This window comes from Podarcis raffonei, chromosome 8, assembly GCF_027172205.1.
Source record: "Podarcis raffonei isolate rPodRaf1 chromosome 8, rPodRaf1.pri, whole genome shotgun sequence".
NCBI classification, from domain to species: Eukaryota; Metazoa; Chordata; class Lepidosauria; order Squamata; family Lacertidae; genus Podarcis; species Podarcis raffonei.
Window position 1 is genome coordinate 38,275,417 of NC_070609.1, and position 19,719 is coordinate 38,295,135.

Genomic DNA, 19,719 nt, shown 5'->3' on the forward strand with positions numbered 1-19,719 from the left:
TCCAGGGCAAAGTGCTCTATGAATACCAAGCACGGTGACAAATCCAACTTTACTTCCTGCTCCTGAGCAGGAAGCTCTGCCACCTGAAGTGTAAGGAGGTCCAGGGAAGTTCTGCCTGGGATTGTGCTGACTGCTGTGCTTGCATTTTCCCCTTGTGCAGGACTTTTGCTGCAGGAAGTGACCATGGCCGGCCTGCATGAGCAGCGATTTACAGAAGAGAAGCCACTGCTTCGGGGGCAGGACACTGAGCTGGTGAGTCCTGCTGGATTTGGCATCACTTAGCAAAAAAATTAAAAAGGGGACAAACCAAGTAGTAGCTGACAAGTTTATGGAACTGACAAGAGAGCAAGCAACCCCTGGACTTAAATCTAAGCTTTTCCCAGGACTGGTGCAAGGTTCAGCCATTGTTGAACTGCTTTGGGAACGGTGTCCATGATGGTCTCAGATTCAAAAGATACCTGAGTGAGAAATTACTCAGAAAGTCAGCAACCATTGGGAAGGACTGTTTCCTTAAAGCCCTAGTTTTGGGCTTCTCAAAGGCATCTGATCGACTAGTGAGGAAACGAGGCTGATGCACTAGGTAGGTCTTTGGTCTCATCTAGCAAGGTTCTTAAGATACTTGTCCTGAAACTTGTGCCAGTATGACTTTGAGCTGGTCACACATCCATCACTTTCATTCCAGAGACCTCTTCCACTGGAGATCTGTGGTCTGTGGCCTCAGGACCAAATTCAGACCCTTTATACTGCATAGGCTGCCAGTTGCTCACTCAGAGGCAAGAGGGATGTATGTGGGTGTAGAGATGGCAACTGGGCCACAAGCAGGAAGCAGGGCCCTGCCTACCACCCTCCATTCCTTCTTCATTGTGGATCCCCAGTAAACAAGAGGATGAGCAGAGCCTGATGGAAAAGCCAAAACCCTCCTGGACACGTTGGCAGGTGGGCCTCTGATGTGATGCTGATGTGGGTGCCACCAATAAGGAACTTAAGATACAAGCCTGGTGAGCCATGTCAGTAACAAAGAAGTTTGGAAGCTGTCTTCTGCCATTATATATACGCAAATATTTATATCTTGATTTAAATCCAGCTCCAAACAGGTGTGTGCAAGTGAAATTCCAAACTCTGGCTGACTATCATTTTCTCCTGGCTTGAGGAGAGAGAGGTCGGCCTACTTAGTACTTCACACCAGCACACAGCCAACTTCCCAATTTCCACTTGGCATCTACACCACGGCCTCTGGCCAGCATGTTGACCATCCAGCCTTCCTCCCAAAATCTGTGCTCTAGAGATGGGCAGAGATTCTCCTAGGCAGTTGCACCTACTCTTAAGCTGCAAATTTGAGAGGGAGGCTGGCGGTTGTATAGCTGTGACATTGCCAAGGTTTGCCAGTGACAATCTGGAGCACCTCAGGTTCTCCACCCCGATTTGTAGAGAGTCAGGATAGATCCCAAACTTTCTGTGACAGGCAGCTGAATGATCCTCTTTTCAGGAAACACAGTATGGTGATGACGTCCCAGGTTTGGGGAGTGCACTCAGTAGGCTTGAAAGAAAGTCGTGAGCTATAATAGCCTGTATGAGAAGTAATGGTTTGATTTGGTCTGTTTCCTTCCCAGGAGAATTCAGATACTTTCCTCTCTGCAGTGAACACAGACTGGAAGGTAAGTTGCAATGTCTTCTCCTTGCCTTTGTGCACCTGCCATGCTTCAGCGTGGTTCAATACATGCAGGTCGGTGGCTTAAAAATGTCAGAAATTGCATTTTGGGGCTGCAAGGAAAGGCACCTATTAAGTCTGAATAAAGGTGTGCTGTTCAAGGTGTTGTCACCTGCCAGGCTGGGCTTCCATTGGTCAGTTTCTTTTAGCTAATGTGGGAGCCAAATGTATGGTTTAGCAAAGTCCACCTGGCAGGTGTCTCTAGTGATTTTTATGCAATTAACCACATGAGTTGTGATGTTTAAGACAGCTTTTGTTTATTTAAAGTCAGATAACAAGCAGAGTTGCAATTGGGTAACTCGGCAATGGCCTTATCGGACAGAGCAAAACCAACATCACAGGCAAGAACTGAAGAACAAGGCCATAGGTTTATCCATCTGTGTCAACAAATTCCTTTGCACATATTCAGAGACATATTGACTCTGTTACAACAGGAAGGGGGTGTTATTAATTTGTGTGTGGTTTTTTTGTTCTTATTTTTCTCTTGTATTTTGCGTTTTTATATTGTATGTCTATGTTGTGAACCGCCCTGAGATCCACGGATGAAGGGCACTCTACAAATTTAATAAATAATAAATAAATAAGAATAACATCTATTCATACTTTTACTGCCTTTACACCTTAGACGATCTATCAGTGTACTTATCAATAATTTTCTCACTGCATCTCCCAAGTTATCTTTTGCCTACCTTTCCCCGGGACTAGGTAGAGGAGGCAATGCTTTGGTTCCTTCTCCCACAACTGTCTTTGCCTCTGGGAGGGGGCAGCACTGGTGCGTGAAGGTGTTTTATTTTGGAGGTTGAGACACAACCTTTGCACAGCGGAAGGACTGACTCCTACTGCACAGGGAGTAACAGGATAAAACCTTCAGGCACCTGCAAGGGGTATGCCCTGACAGGCCTCAGGCTGAACCCTCTGTTGCAGGTGAGATGCCACCCCAAAGGCCCTCCCCCCCCATCGGGTGAGCCTGCTGATTTGACTGGCCAAGTGGCTAAAGAAGAGAAGTGCATTGCCTACCCAGATTTTTCCTCTCCCTTGCCTCAAGAACCTCACCTTTTGCTCTGGAGAGGGATTTTCAAATATTGTGGTGGTGTCTCTGTTTCCCAGTCACTGAAGATAAGAGAGTTGCCTCCGTTCCCTGAATTTGCAATCAAACTGGGGCTCTAGGTTGGAAGATCACAGTGAGACATCAAAATGACATTTACCCCGAAACCCTAATCTGTGGAGGCTACCAGGACTCTTGATTGAAATAATTGCAGACTTGGAAGAGTGTGGTTGTTATTGATTCTTTTATTGTTTAATTTAACAATTTAAACTGTAATCATCATTATCAGGGCAGCTTGACAGTCAGTTTCTTCTGGGTCAAAGCAGATGGGCAGATGTGCATATTGAATGGATGGGTGAGCGGACTGCTCGTCAGAGGAAGACCCCAACTTTGTGGAATGGTGGTTCGGAAGATTGGAAAATGGGCTTAGAGATCTGGCATGAGCCTGACTGGATAGCAGACACATCTGGCAATGCAGACCTGAGAGATAGAAGCCAGTGAGGGCCACATCTGCCCTTTCCAGTCTAGCTCTGGAAGTTTAGCTCTCCTGACAGCAGGAACTTGCTGTGGAATGGCTTTCCCCCAACCTGGTGCCCTCCAGATGTTGTAGTCCAATAACATGTGGATGGCATCAGGTTGGGTAGAGCTGTTGTGGAAAGGAAGGTAGCCTGTTGTCTGTTGCAGAATCTGCGTGGAGGGGTGTCGAGTGCCTGAAATCCAAGCTCATTTGGCTGGGAGGAATTGCTCTTGTTTCCATGGTAGTGGTTGCTTGAGCAACAGTTCTTTGAGTAGTCTCATGTCAAAGCTTCAGCAGGTCTTTTGCGTGCCACTGACTTTTCTTTCGTTTTCATGCCCAAAGAGACAAAAGTCTGCAGCTTCTGAGCCCTCATTGCTTAGACTATGAACTGTCATGTGGGGAAGGCTGGAGGCCACGCTAACGGCTGGCCTCCCCAACAAGCAAAGCTCAGGCAAGGGTGGGCTGCCTGGGAAATTGCTCAACTCCTCTTCACCTGTATGCTCTACAAGCCTGGCAGGAGTTGCCTCTTGTCCTTTAGATTAAGACATTTGTTATATGTTGCTGTTGTTTTGTTGTTCTGTAAGTGGCCTTGGTGTTTGAAAAGCAAAGCAAAACACAAATCATTTTAATATAGTGTTAAAAATAAATATTTGGCATATCCACAGTTTTCCTCCAATGCATACTCTGAGCATCCTCAGCATAATGTCCTAGTTTTGACCACAAAGGAGAATCCCCAGACAACTAGGCACTGTCTCCACTCCCTCCCTCCTTCTTTCCATGCCTTTCTGTGGTTGGATCCCTTTTCCCCAGATGCTGAAGTAAGGAAGAACCTGAATCACAGAAGTTGAATAAAAGATGGGAGACTAGCCACACAGAGGCAAACAAATTTGTTTTGCCTCAGTCCTTGCAATGGTAGGGCCTGGGCTTCCTGCTTCTTGCATCCCTTTGATTTGCTGATACGAGGATCTCCAAGCAGTGTTAACTGCAGGTTAGATTGCAGGTTCTTGCTCAGTATGCATTTATGATTATTCCAGCCACTCCAGAGCTGGTCTTTTTGGAACTGCACAGACCAGGTCTCGCTTTGACTCTCAGTGTGGTTTGGTGCTGGATTCATTGTGTTTGCCTATACCTCTTAGAGAACTGATGGACTTTCAAAAGCAGGGCAGGAGAGCTCCTTCTCCTCCTCCTCCTAACCACACCTCCTAACTGTGCACATTCTTCCCTGCTCCACCCTCCACAGCTACCACACCACGGACCTCTACCACAACCTGGTAGGAGGAGACCTCTCCTTTCACTTACTGCGACCTCATTCACTGTGGCCACAGCCACATTTCTTGCTGTTCAGGGGCTGACAAACATCTCAGTCATTTTCTTCTAACATTTCACAAAGCCTCTGTCTGCTTGCTTTCAAGTGTATACTCCTTGCTAGAAGTACAGTGGTACCTCGGGTTACATATGCTTCAGGTTACAGATTCCGCTAACCTAGAAATATTACCTCGGGTTAAGAACTTTGCTTCAGGATGAGAACAGAAATTGTGCAGCGGTGGTGCAGCAGCAGGAGGAGGCCCCATTAGCTAAAGTGGTGCTTCAGGTTAAGAACAGTTTCAGGTTAAGAACAGACCTCCAGAATGAATTAAGTACTTAACCCGAGGTACCACTGTATTAAAATTCTGTGCCCATCATAGCTGGATTGTGTGACCAATATGAAATTGTTCAAATTTGCTGTTTTGTATTATACATTCTATTTTTGCTCACCATGAGAAGGGACTGCTGAAAATCTGGTTCAGCAGCTGCTCTGACTTCTGAAACTTCAACCATCAGTGCCCAGACACTTTATAGCTGTAAAGGATCTTGCTTTTTAAAAATTAAAGAACCGTGAAATTCTCAGAAAGTTGAATTCTTTGCCTTCAATTTCACATAATCTGCTTTTCCTGCTCTTCCTGATAATGTAAGTTCAGGTCCTTTTTGAAGCTCTTGTGCAGCGTGACTACATTGGGCTTTAAACTATCCTGGCTGTCAGTTTCCTTGGAGGGCTCTGGGTTTTTGCATCTTCAGAGAGTTTTCCTGCTTTGTCACCAGAAATCTGGACAGTTTTTGTAGGAGCTGGCACAGGAACACAGACCATCAAACATCTGTGTGCACTTATCCTCATAAAAGATACAGAGAGAGAATGAATTAATAGATGAATGAAATAACTGCTAGAGCCGGGTTTTATTCCGTTTCAATTCCAGGTAGACAATGTTCTGTGGCCTGTGAATGATGGGAATGAGCTGTTCTTCCCATTAGGAACTGCAAATGCTGCCCCAACACAGCCCGCGAAATCACTCCTGCTGTTTCCTGGCACAAGTGACAGCCTTCTTTCTTCTTTCTGCTGCCCCAGCTCTAAGAAGGAGCGCTTCTGGTCATTGCGAGCATCGATTAAAAAAAATAATCACATCAATTCATGTCTCCAGCATGCTGAAGAGGTTAAAATCAACTATTTCTGGTCTGTGAGCTACTTTGTGCTCCTATTGCAAGTCATTGCAGGATGAGGTTCACTGAAGCTCAACTCCAGTGATTCATCTTTTGTTTATTTGTTTATTTATTGGATTTGTAGACCACCTTTCAGTGCAAGATGCCCAGGGCGGCATCTCATGAAAGCAGGGAAAGCACCATATAGAAGCCACACAAATGGCACTAGCAGCAGTTTCCGAGGGTCAGTAAAATTAGTATATTCATAAAATCCAACAAGCCATTAAAAAACACAATACAGAGCGCTGCACGCCAAAAAGTTCTGTCCTCAGACACCACCCACCTAATTTTGAATACTTTGTCGGTGCATGTAGAATGAGATGCTAAAGAGGGCCTCCAATGAAGAGCAGGCTCATATGGGCCAAAGGTGAGCCTGTTCCCAAACAGTTCAGGGCTCTGTTGGCTGCTAAGCAGAAGCTAGCAATGTTTGTCAGTGGTGAGCAAGGATGTCATTATGCCCCGCTGTCAAGGATCTCACCCCTGCAGTCTGGTCACCTTCTCCCCATGGCAATTCCTCCTCTGGGCTACACCACAGAGGCAATGCTGCACTCTCATATTATAACTGGGGGAGGAAACCTTCCCCTCTTCATGTTGCTCATAATTTTCTAAATATCTCTCTGACCTCCACAATGTGGGGCTTTCCAGCTGAGAAAAACATGGCTACAGTGCTTCAACCTTTACATGTGTGGAGGGAATTTTAGCCCCAGGATAATTTCCCCTTTTTGTTTTCTGTGCCACAATATTATTTTTGAGACGGGTTGACTTGAACTGCAAATCCTATTCCAGGTGTGGCCACAACATTGGTTTACGAAATATTATTAAATGTTTGGCTTTCTTAATAACCTCTTGGAACTGATTTTGCTTCTCTCTCATTGCAACAGTCCACTGTGTGGACCCTACCTAAGATATCTCTCTTGGATAATCACAACCAATTTCTTACCTCGTTCCGGTTCTCTGGTCACATGCTGGCTACCCCCAAATAATTCTGAATCCTTTCAATATCAGCAGTTTTGATTTGTTTAGGATTTCTCCTGTGGTCCTACCAGTGAGAGTTACATGCTTTATTTACATGCTCCACCTTTATTGGTTGGTTCTTCAGACACACAAATTTGGAAATAGTGCTGTTAATTTCTAAATAAATCTAGATTGTTTTGGGTAAGGGCCGTAGCTCAGTGTTGCAGCATAGGTTCTACATGCAGAAGGTCCCAGGTTCAATACATGCCATCTGCAGGTAGACCTGGGAAAGACTTCTGAATTCTGAAGAACTGCTACCAGTCAGAACAGACAATACTGAGCTGGTTGAACCAATAGTCTGACTCAGTGGATGGAAACTCCCTGCATTCCAAATTTGCTAACTTCTCCCAGGGGTGGCCCTTTAAAGTGACCCCTATGCAAAACAGTGGCAACATTGAGCCAAGAGGGTCCTTGGCCTCCCAGGGTCTTTGGCCTTATAAAAACCAGAACATCCACCAGGAACTCCTTTCTGGCTTCTGTTTCTCGCCTTTCTTTGAGACAAGCTTCATGGAACCCCTGAAACTCCTTTCTGGGTTTGAACCTGGCAAACTTTGCTGTCATCTGTGCAGCAACAGCCAAGTCTCCATCCTCTCTCATCACATTTCCCTATAGTCCAGTCATGGAGCAGCTGCCTTAGCGTTATGTTCCTCTTTCACTTGTTGGAGGCTAATTAGGGCTGCTTCTCCACACTCAGTCTGCTTCTGCAAACACTCATTTCCATGCACGTGCGCGCGCACACACACACACACACACACAGCCTATAAACACCACAACTTTATGAGACAGACAGACAGACAGACAGACAAGTGTGTTTTTCACTTGTTTTTTTATGAATGATCTTTTTGGTGCTGTATTTTCACACCTTGTTTCGATTAGAAATTATGTGACAGACAGACAGATGCTACTTTGGGAGCACAAGAGTGAAATATATCCATAGAATGATTCCAGGCTAAGAAGCAAAGGAATTTGATTTCAAAAGGCAGTGGAGCTGTGTAAAAGCAGCAGTGCACAGGGCATCCAATGCATCTCATGTGTGCATGTTTTTTGTGCCATCCACATGACATTGTTCTCATCCAAGTTGGCAGCCCACACTCTCACCCCCCCCATTTAATTTGTCTTTCCTGATCTACAGATAAAAGTGGTAAGGGGGGGATCCAACATAATATCCCATGATACCCAACTGTGGACATATTGAAATGTATTGTGTGGGCTATTTTTGTGTGTGTGTATGTGTAGTGACATTTTTCTGGATGCCATCTTTCACAAGACCCCCAGCTTCCACTGGTGGGCTGCTGCTGGGAATGGCGTGACACACACTTTTAAAAATGTGTTTGTTTTCTGGTATATCAGAAACATAATTTTTAAAAATGGCAGCGCACCCAGGTAAACCAAAAGCTGCAGGCATGCCCACAATAGACCTCAGGTTTCCAGAACTCATGGAGGATGAGGAAGTACTAATTGAGGGGAGGGGACAACAAGACATCTCATCAAGCACCTCCCACTAGTGTGGATGGGAAGCAATGAGACAGAGTTCAACTGAAAGTGCTCATGTGTGGATGAAGGTGTACAAAAGCACATATGGAAAAATCTGATCTGTGACACCCACATGCGTATGGACACTCTGGAGTCTACATATGTGTACACCTTAAGGTGTGATTGCAGCATACACATTTGCCAGCTTGTGCATCATACAGAGACATCTGGCATCCTTGCAAGTCTCACCCCCAAGGGCTTGCTGCTGTTGACTGCATAGACAATGGGCTCATCCACACTTTGCCTAGAAAGCATGGGTCCAATCGGTTTTGTCTTTCCCCCTGAAAACCTGCTCTTTAGTGCTAAATCGCAGCAAATGACAATCTCTGGAAATCCTGAATGCTGTTTGTTCTGATTCAGCACTAAAACACGTTTTTGTAGGGGAAAACAGCAGGGCAAGCGGAAGTGTGGGTGAACCACACACAACCAAGTAAGCCAGGATCCTATTTCTAGCCTTGATAAACCGGTGCTGGGATCCAGTTGAAGTATGCCAGGGGGCAGCTCTGTCTATTTAAGCACCATGGACAGCGGGTTCATTTGCATACTTTGTTGAGCCCTGAGCAGAGCTTGGCAACAGATTGGATTCTGTCCCGAATCAGCAAGCTCAGCCTGAATTACCTCTGCTGTCCCAGGCTGTGATCTGGGACCTGGAACTTTCTGCAGACTGCAGTTGTGCTGCAAACCAAAAGATCTGGTTTCTGGACCAGATTCTGATGAATCTGTCAGGCCTGCCAGATTTGATTTTAGATAGAACGGAATTAAGTTGTCATCTAAGAAACCACAATGTTGAAAACCTGACAATATTTATAACCAACTGCAGAGTCCAACTCACACTATGCCAGATTTCAGATTGTTAAGAATGGTATTAAAGTTAATAAAGAATCCCATTGAGGAGACAATATGAAACACACCAGCTTCTTGGTCTCATTTCATGTGTACAGCAACTAATGGGGGTGTGGAGTGTGTGTGTGTGTGTGTGTGTGTGTGTGTGTGTGTGTCTGTCTGTCTGTCTGTCTGTCTGTCTTCATAACAAAACTGAGGATCTCATTGTGGGTAAAGTATCAGATTTAGAACAGGGAGGGCTGGATTCAAATCTCCAATCAGGCACAAACTTCATGGGGTGGCCTAAAGCTTCACCAATCTCACCTCACAGTGATGTTGCAAGGATAAGGGTAGGGGATTGGCTCCTCAGAGGAAAGGCAGAATTAAAATGGGGTGAGTAACGCTACTTTCATTTCCCCCAAGTTTTGTCTGGAGCTGAAATGGCTTGAGATAATGAACCAAATTAGACAACTGAAATAGTACCTAACTAGTTACTGCCGTTGAATTGTATGTTCCAAAAAGACAGGAAAAAATAATCCTGCATTTCAAAACTGTCTGAAGAGCATCAGATTGAGGAAATCTGATGTCAGCCTGTCTTTGCTCCCTCTTTCTGTGGGAGCCAAGCCAGTCAGCAGTCACTTTTAATCTGTGGAGTGGAGAGGGAGAGAGCAGTTTTTCAGAGCTTTTCTCCCATTCCAGGCTTTGAGTCCAGAAGAGTCTACTGTACCTCCTTGCAGCTTGTCATGCCTTGTTTTACTTTCTTTCCTTGGTTTCTTGCCCTCTGTTTCTTTCTCTTTCTTCTGATGACCATTGGAATGTTTCCACCCTCCTCCTGCAACTGTTTCTTTGGGGTTCTGAGGACTCCTGCTTTTAAATCAACTTCTGGGCCTTTCTGCACTTCTTTCCCTCTTGACAGTTGCATGGAATACTGCTGCCCTTGTTTGGCCTTCCACACAGACACTCTGCAGTTTCAGGTAATGAGGCTGCTGAGGAGGGAGGGAGGGAGTAGGCGATTAGCCGGTAGCTAAGGCAGCAAATGCAATACAACCCACCTTTGATGCTCTTACTCTTCTGTTAAACAGACATGGACTGATCCAGGGCAAATTCTGCACCCTGTGAAACTCCTGGCCACCTAGGTGAGGTCAGGCCCCTCTTTACCTGGACCTCAACCTGTGCACTCGACAGCTATCTGCACTTTGGTGCAATGGGCAGGGCTACATTTGTTTGGGTTGGTCAATCTTAGCCAGCTTTTGCAAACCTGGTACTTTCCAGCATAGCGATGAAAGGTGTAGTCCAGAACATCTGGAAAACATCTTGCTAGATTGGCAAAGGCTGGTCTAAGCAATCTGTTAGTATGAAAATACTAACATCCTCCCCCTTTTCATGACATCATTGCTGCAGATTTTAGCACATTTGCAGCCTATTTACATACAGATCTCGTGATCCGCTATTTACATTCCTTTGTGATAGGAGTGTGGGAATGGAACTCAGACACTGTGCTTCCATCCTGTGTGCTTTTGTATTTTTTTCTCTTTGTTTGTTGCTTTCTGACAGAGCAGACCTGTGTGAAGCTGCTGCTCACTCTAGCCATGTTTGTTGTTTTGATTTATAAATAAAGGAAGCTTTTGCGATGCCAGCGCTTCCACAGCCTCACTTCTTGCTGTTACTCTGCTGATGCATAGCGTGCCCACAGCTCCACAGGAGGTGGGTCTCTGATATTGGATGCTGGCTCCGCTGATGCCGTTCGGGGGCCCTCCCGACACAATCTTGGTGGCTTGCTTGGAGGGTAAAATGAGCCTGGCACTAGCTGCAAGTTGACTTTTCACAAAACTGGGAGTGTCACAATTTTAAACAATGTTATGCAACTCTCTGGTTCTCTCTGAACCAGTGGGCATGACAAAGCTGCAGTGGGTGGGTGTCCATTTCCAGCTCAGCACACACTAACTAAAGCCCTTATTGTGGGTGCCATTTTATGACCCCGCTTTAGTTTTTTAGAATCGTTATTTCTCTATTGCTAAATTCTCTTCTGGCCTTTTTTTTTTAAAGTGAAACCAAGGCATGGTGTTGTAACGCTATGTTAGAATTACGGTACATCATGATGGTGTTATAGCACCATACCTCTCTTTCATTGTTGCTTTTTAAACGTAGCTAGAGAAGCATTTTAGTGACAATTTTAAAAGTTGATTAAAAGAATAAAAACAGGGTCACAAAACAGCACCCACCACAAATGTCACTATCAATGTGTGCTGAGCTGTGATAAGCTAACTTTCCAGATGTGTCGCTGCCCATGTTGAACCCTTCGCTTTTAAAACCATATTTACACATGTGGAGATTGTGGTACTCTTCCATCCTTCTCGAAAATTCCACTCAGTGTGGTCTGAGAGATGGTGGAAGAACCACAAGGAAAATACAGGGTGGCAGTGACTGTATGGTGTCATCGTGTGGAACATGTCCCATAAGAAGTGAGTGAATGAAACTTGGGAATTCCAACTTTGATGCCTAGCATGAAAGGTGCCCTGAGATAGGGCTATATATTCTCATCTGTTCTGAACCCAGCACTCTTTGTGACACAGAGAACACAAATATATTTATTTGGAGGATTGAAGTATACTGGAGAAAGGGACTAGATTTGTGCTTGACAAACCCCACCTATGGGGAAGAGCTGCTGCTCCCCAGGCAAAGAGGTTGTTGATGTGTGTTACTCTCCTCTTGCAGAGCAAATGTCCTCAGGAGGGCTGGTGTTTGCAGCAGAAGGTGGGCAATGTCAAAGATGCTGCAGATACAGACCTGTCAACTCTCAGGCTTGAAACAATCTGTCCTTGGGCATACCCCCCAAATCTGATGCACTCCTTGAAGTGATGGGGTGCTGGAGCAAGGAAGGGGGCCTGTGGGCTGGTTGCTGCCTACCCACCCCAGGTCTCCTCCCTCCACTGCTCTCTCAGTGCATGAACGCACAATCCTTAAGCTCGTATGCATGCACAGCTTTTTAGTGAGAGGTCAGGAGTTTGCTTGATACCCTCCCTGCTTGTCTTTCCCCACCAACCCTTGAGTGTCTCTGTCCTTGGAATAGACTTTCCATTTCTGCAACCTGAAGACTGTGTGTTTGCATCTGCATTTGGAGAGCGGGTTTAGAGGAAGAGAAACTTGGGAATGCAGCTCTGTCCTTTCTCTGACGTGCTTTGATGTTCTCTAACCCTTCCTATGGAGAAGGCAGGTGGGAAGGCTGAGCATGACTGCAGTGCACCAGAGAGGGAGAGAGAGAGAGAGAGAGAGATCTCCCTCCTCCTCTAGCTGGGGCACCTCTGGGCTGTTTTGCTTTCTCCTTCCCACCTTTCAGAGAACATGCTAGTGGGTGCGGCATGCAGGCATGCAATTCTGGGCCCTTTGTGAGCCTGCAGATCTGCTTCCTCTTCCTGGGGGTGCATCCGTAGAAAGTGAATGTCAGCACTCTGCCCTTCTGCCTGTGCGCTCCCATCTTTATTCATGAGGGTAAAATGGAGACTGGCTGGCTGTGTAGTAATGTTGTTGGGAAATAAATAAATAAAAACAAACAGGTGCATTTCCATCCAGCGGGAGCATGACTCATTCCCCCCCCACCTCCCGCCCTTGCCTATCACTGGGCTCCATTTGAGCAGTAGAATGCTTCAAACCAATCTTTCCCTGGTGAGCTGGGGAGGAGGAGGAGGAGTTAAGCCAGGGGGGTGGGTCTCCTTTATCAAGGCCGGTGGAAAGAGGCCAGCCCACTGCAGAGCTGTGCATCTTCCCAGCTGAAAGAGAGAGAGGAGAGCCTGTCTAGAGCTGGAAGTGGCCAGAGAGGCAGAGGAGGACGTTGCTGCTGCTGCTGCTGCTGCTGCTCTTGCTCCTTCTCCTTCAGAAGAAGAAAAGCAGCTCACCATGCCAGAGTGCTGGGATGGGGTAGGTACAGATCAGCCAGGCAAGGGGTGTGTGTGTGTGTGTGTGTGTGTGCGCGTGTGCAGGTGGTGGGGCTGCTGCATGCCACTGCTGGGCAAGGGGAGGGGGCACCCCCCCAACGTTACTGGAGACCCCAGCCTGCTCCTTAACCTCGATGTTTTCTGCCCCAGCTTAACACAGTCCAATATGAGGGGGATGGATCTGCACTAGTCCTTGAGCACGTGTGGTAGGTAGGAGCCTTGAAGGACAGCCTGGGCCATCCTCTCTTAGAAGGCGGGTGGTGCTTTTCCCTTTGCAGCCACGGAAGGAGAAATCAAGGCACGATGCATTCCGAGTGCCAAAGACCAGCTTGGCCTGGAGGTCCTGCCCCTTATTTAAATGCCAGATGTGTGTAGGCATTTTGTGGCAAAGCAGAGAGGTATTCCGCCCTGGCTCCAGCACACTCTGCGATTGCTTCAACCTGGCATTGAGGGGAAAGGGGTCCACAGGATGGACCAAGCCTCTTGTTCCTGCTTCCCTTCAGGACAATCACAGACTTGGATGGAGCACTATGGAGACAGGGCGTGGGAAACCTTTGTGGATTCCCTGGGTGCAACCAGTGGGGTGGGCTGGCAGGGGAAGCATCTCCTCATTTTGCAGTGACAAGGGCTGAGGCTGCAGGCATTTTAGGGGAGGGAGGAGGAAGGGGATAATCCATGGCTGGTTCCTGCAGGTTCCCTCCTTGCTGTTGTGTCTGAAGCACCCAGCAAGCAGATGGGCGAGAGGTTCCGCTGAGGCACATGCTGCTGCCTGGTGTCACCTCTCTGCTGTGCAAAGGGCATGTGTGGCATCTGGGGAGAGAAAGTGCACCATTTTCTCTGCAAACCCAGCATCCCTTTTGGCACGTACACAGCTCCTTCCCTCCTTCCCTCGCTGTTCCCATTCCTACTGGCTGTCCTCTTAGAGCCTCCCTGCCTGGCTTGCAGAGGTGGGTGGAGGGAGAGAACCTCATCTGTGGCTTTGCACTGGGTGTCGGGACTCATTTGCAAAGCAGGAGGAGAACATCTTTGGCGCCATGAAGCTGAGGCAAGACGTCTCTCTGTCCTTGCTGAGACCACCCCTGGCAAACTCTTCTTCCACAGAGCTTTCCCCATCAAGGACAGAGCAGGTGGAGCCTGGAGGCAGAGCTGAGCCAGGGCTGTCCATCTGGAGGGCTGCCTTGCCTTTCAGCTCTGCCCTGCTGTTTGACCTTGAGCAAAGCTTGCCCTTGACAGGGATCTCTCTCTCTCTCTCTCTCTCTCTCTCTCTCTCTCTCTCTCTCTCTCCCCCCCCCCCCAGCATTGCTGATGCTCTTGATAGGCATCTCACTCCACTTCCAAGATGTGGGGATAATCTTGGCTAAACCTGCCAGGATGAAGGGAAGAAAGGAGGAGTTTCCCATAACTGCAGCCTGATCCTCCTCAAGGATGGTGGTGGGACTGGAAGGGGAGAAGCGGGTGGCCAAGCAGAGCCTCCTTCAGATGACTGGAGAGTGCTCTTTACAGCAGCTTTTTGGCTGCTCCCCTGCTACAGGGTGGAATGGGGGTGGGTAATAGACTGTGTGGCTGTTGTTGCCTCTAATCTACAGGGTTCCCCCAAAAAGGCGCTTGCTTCTAAAATATGCAGCTTCCTCTGTGGGGCTCGGTGGGGAGATTTTGCTGGGGTGGAATGGGAGCCATGAGTTCTGTTGGATCATGAGAGCCAACCTCCTCCTCCTCCCTCTCTTGCCCTCCTTTCTGGCATGGCTGCCTCTGCCGCCGCCACCACTTTGGTCTCTCTTTGCCCTTCCTTGCTTCCATCTCTCCCCATATGCTATTGCCAGTTGAAATGGCTGCTGTAGAGGTCAGCTGAGGGAGGAGCCTGATGAAGCTGGTCTTTCAGAAGAGCTGTGAGTCGCCTAGTACTGAGTCAGGCCGCTGGGCCGCGTAGCCCAATCTGACAGGCCGTGAGGATGTCTTGAGTAGGGTACTACGTGAGAGTAAGTATAGGAGCCTGGGGCACTCTGGGCATTTGCTTCAGGGGCCCTCTTCCCTTCCCCTTCCCATTCTGGAGTGGGAAGGGCAAACTGGGCATTTGTTACCCAGAGGGGGATTCTGTGCGTTGCAGAGCTGCTGGCCTCTCCCATCCCAAATGCCCTATCTATGGCCTCATTTTTAATGTTCCATCTATCTAATTTATATTCTGCATTTTTCTGCAAGAGCATTCAAAGCAGCTTGCAATAATGAGCAATAAAATGCAATAGCAAGACTATATCAAAACAGTGATGCAATAGATGTATAATATCAAAAATGAGAGGTGGTGGAGCTTCTGGAATTGACACCTTCCACCCTGGTGCCGCCCCGCCCTGATCCCAGGTATGTACAAGTTATTTGGAGCTACTCATTCATGCTGCAATGGCAGCCTGCACATGTTCTGAAGCCCAAAGGAAATATTCCCACCACAGCATGAGAACCTCGGCCAACACTGTCTGGTCGCAAGTGATGCTGGTCATGCTTGTGAGATACTGACGTGAGAAGGAGCCACATTGTCTCGCTGTCCCTAGAGCTTAACTAGTGTGGGTTGAGGCCGAACCATACCAAAGCTTATCCCATGTAACAGGAAGATGTTCCAGAACAGAGACCTGGCCCTGAGAAGGGGCTCCACTGCCAAAACTTGGCTCCAGATAATAGGAAGAACATAGAAAGAGCCTGCTGGATCAGGCCAAGGGCCCATCTAATCCTGAATTCTGTTCTCAGAGTGGCCAACCAAGATGCCCATGAGAAAGCAGTCTCTGAGCACAAGAGTCGTCTCCCCTCCTGTGACTTCCAGCACCTGTTATTCAGGAGCATTACTGCCTTCAACTGTGGAAGCAGAGGAGAACCACCATGGCTAGGAGCTAGTAGAATAATAAAGAATAACAATACTAAGCTATTCTGCAGCACTTTCAAGTTTTTAAAGGGTTTCAAAAACATTACCTCAATAATAGTCGAATTGTCTCATTTTAATTTTATTTGACAAAATTTCCATATCCCTTAGCTGTAAGCAAATCCTCTAAGCAGCTTACAGAGATAGATTTATGTATGCCTTAAAAGTATTTTTATCCATTTTATCAATGAAAATGTTGACCAGGATGGTGGCTGCTGTGAAAAAGTTGAATAGCATATTAGGGATTATCAGGAAAGGCAGAATGATAATACCTTCATGCTAGCCTTCCTGCCCCAGACCTACAACTCCCATCAGCATCAGCCAGCATGGCCAAATGATGCTGGGGCTGATGGGAGTTGTAGTTCAAAACATCTGGAGGACACCAGCTTGGGGAAAACTATACCAATTTTATTTTGCAACTGCATTTGGAATGTGTGTGTGTAATTTGGGATGTTGTAGAACTGAACAGAACAGGGGAGCTGCCATGAGCAGGAGCCTGGAACAGCCAGCTTCCAAGGTTATTGGCTTAGCTGTTTCTGTTTCTGTTTAAAATTGTTTTAATGGTTATGTTTTCCCATAGCTTGGCTTTATTGTGTATTTTAATTAAAGATATTGTAATATTCCGTATTTTAATTGTGGATTGATCTTACAGTTATAAATAACTTAGAAGCCATTTTGGCATATAAGCAGGATATACATTATTATTATTATTAATAGCTAATAATAGATCTGGATTGCCTTCTTCCAAGTGAGCAGCAGGGCCCCAATCCCTTCCTTGAGTCCTATGGGCCACTAGAATATTTCTGAATATGGGTCTTCCGGGTTAGTGCCATCGGCGAAATGGCAGAGTTCCTCCAGTCGGAAGAACTGGCTCCGTGGAAACTGGGTCTACCCGCCACGGCGAAGGTGGGGACCCGCTAGAAATCCCAGGTGGAAGAAGCCTGGGAACGTGGGGTTCGGCAGAGCACCAGGAGCGCCTCCCCTACTCACGGGGGACCCCTTTTTGGGACTCCGGAGTGAAGCAGGGTGATTGGCGCGGTGCTGCGAACTGACTGCTATTTTCACGGAGGGAAGCCGCATTGCCATTGCTGGAGAGCGCTGACTTTTTCCTGTCGAAAATTGGACTCTAAACAAGTACCCGTGAGTAGAAATGGAAAATTGGATTAAGAAATATCTTAATTTGGCACCGAAGCGGGAAGGTTCAAAACAGGAAGTCCGCCTTCCGCTTTCTGTAAATAGACTGAAGCAAAAATCTTGTAAGCTAATAGCCTGGAAAGTCGCTTTATAAAGGTCGAAATTTCCTTCATTTATAACCATTAAAACCCCCTTGGAAGCAGGAGAAAAGGGGGGGGGGAAATTAAACTGTTCAAGCCTGCTGGAGAGGGAGCAAAGGAGAATAAGTTCCACCGTCTCAAACCTGGGAGAGGGGTGTCAGAGACAGAAATTATCGGAGACGTCCATTGACTGTGAATGGAATATTTTGACAGATAGTAAGAAAAAAGATAAACAAGTTGACTCCAATGTTGCCTGTTGCATTTTAAAGAAACAAAATATTCGAAAATTGAAAGTAACTTTCTTTTGTTGGACGTGATTTAAAAAGATGGACACCAATAGAAATTGTATCCTCTAGAGGGAGCTTGTCAAATTGTTGCTGCAGTTCACTTGGAGACTTCACAGCTGCGAGATTAACATCATGGGACCAAACTGTGACCTTGAATAAAAATGTGTTTGGAAGAAGTCCTGGTGCTTGCTTTTTGCAAGACAAGTGCTTTGTTGGAGCAGTTGCATGAGAAGGTGGATTTGATGAAAGAGAAGTTGGATTTGATGACTGTTGTAATCAGTGAATGTGGTCAAGTAGGGAATACTGACATAGAAATTATACAGGGACCAATCCAGGAAACTGGTTTGACTGGGCAAATGCAAGGGCAGACAATAATGAAGGAAGCTACGGTGCTACCTCAAGCAACACAAATGGAGAGACCCGAGGCCCTGCAGGAGCATAAGCCGCTGTTTTGGAAGAATGAACTTGAATTAGGCCAGAGGGAGTTTGGAGCTGAGGAGGCTCTCAACTTTGGAGAGACTTTGAAATATGCTGTTAAAGATCTTTTGGATTATATTGATGACTGTGGGGAGTGGGACTGTGGGGAATGGGCTGGTCTGATGCAGGGAGATGGACATGAGTATGGGTGGAAATTCCCCGGAGACCTACTCCCTAAGGAGAAAGGAAAGAAACTAAGAAAGAGACCAACAAAAGACAAGGAAAAGTGCAAAAATAAACAAGAAGAAAAAGATCTGCAGAAGGGGCATGGAAGAGACTTAAGAGCCTCGGATATCAGACTACCAGGTTGATGGACTAGATGGAATGGATAGCAAGGACTGACATAACCCGAGACCAGAAAGAAGGGACGTTGGATGAAAATTGTAAGAGTCTATAAAGAAAAATTTTTATTTTGGGAATTAGTGTAAAATTAATGAATATTAGGGAGAATGTTGGAATGAAATTGTCTGGCTTTAGCAGAAATGATATAAGGATAAATAAGTATTAAGTTTTTTAAGTTTTAAGGTATTTTATGGTAAGATAAGGTTAAGGTATTTTATGGTAAGATAAGGTTAAATAAAGTAAGGTAAATTGAATAACAGAATATGGTGAAAGATGGATAGGATATATAGAGTTAATTAATTGGTTATAAGCTAAAATATTGAAAGGATTTGCTGAAACAATGACTGAATCAGGATACAAGAAGAGGGAGGTGTGAGGAAGTCGGGGAAATAGGCAGATGAAAGATAGGATATGGAATGACTGATTTGTTTTTAACTATTTTTATTTTTCTGTATTTTGTATCTTTTTGTATTTTGTATTTTTTTCTCTTCTTTTTCATATTTTTGTATTTCCTCTGAAATTTTAATAAATATTATTATATTAAAAAAATAGAATATTTCTGAATATTGTTGGCAACTGTGGCCCTTCTATACTCATGCGTTGGCATCAGGGGCATTAATGCCCAGCCTCTCAGGACAGGGATAGATCACAACCTTCTGTTTTGAATAATTTGACTAGGCCAGGATCACTAGGGACCCATAGTCAGATGCCCCATCATCAGCTATGTTCAGATACATTTGATCCATCCTGGCAGGAAGTTGGCCTCCTCCTTGCTGCTGTTTGACCCCCATTTTCTGCCTCTCTCTTTCTTGTGGGTCCATGGTGTGAGAGAACAGATGAATTGGTCCCTGATCTACTGGCTCCCACATCGTTATTGGAATTGACTAACCTAGGCCATCATCCTAGAAATGTATCACTTCAACTTAACAAATTGCAGTCTATTTGCATCATTTTTATAATCATTCAGGAAGTCCTTTTAAAAAGTGGGTGTTTTAGGTTGTTCTCACAGCAGCTCCATGAGGTAAATTGCTACTATGTGTGTTTTATGAGAGGGGAACTCCACTTATCCCATGCAGGATATGGATGTTCATCCCTCTGTCCACATATTATATATATATTTTTATTATTTCATTATCCCACCTTTTCCTCCAAGGTGCTCAAGGTGCCTTACACAGTCCTCCTCCTCATTTAATCCACACAACAACCCTGTGAGGTAGGATAGGTTGAGAGGCAGTGACTGGCCCAAGATCACCTGGTGAGCTTCATGGCAGAGGGTGGCAGGGTTTGAGCCCAGGTCTTAGTCTGACACTCTTAACTACTCCACCATACTTGCTGATGACTTTTGTGGTGACCCT

General features: G+C 46.1%; 1 protein-coding gene across 5 annotated transcripts in view; it reads left to right on the forward strand.

The window, feature by feature from the left end:
- NDRG4 (NDRG family member 4) overlaps nucleotides 1-19,719 on the forward strand; it is a 52,466-nt gene that overhangs the window by 15,264 nt on the left and 17,483 nt on the right. For 3 of the 5 annotated variants that reach the window (XM_053399381.1, XM_053399380.1, XM_053399379.1), the window contains exons 2-3: nucleotides 161-252; nucleotides 1,611-1,655. In XM_053399381.1, coding sequence (XP_053255356.1) covers nucleotides 184-252; nucleotides 1,611-1,655 — 114 coding nt within the window. In that variant the 5' untranslated portion in view covers nucleotides 161-183. Of the gene's footprint in view, nucleotides 1-160; nucleotides 253-1,610; nucleotides 1,656-12,879; nucleotides 13,066-19,719 lie in introns of those variants that run through there. The other 2 variants (XM_053399383.1, XM_053399382.1) reach the window with 2 other exon arrangements.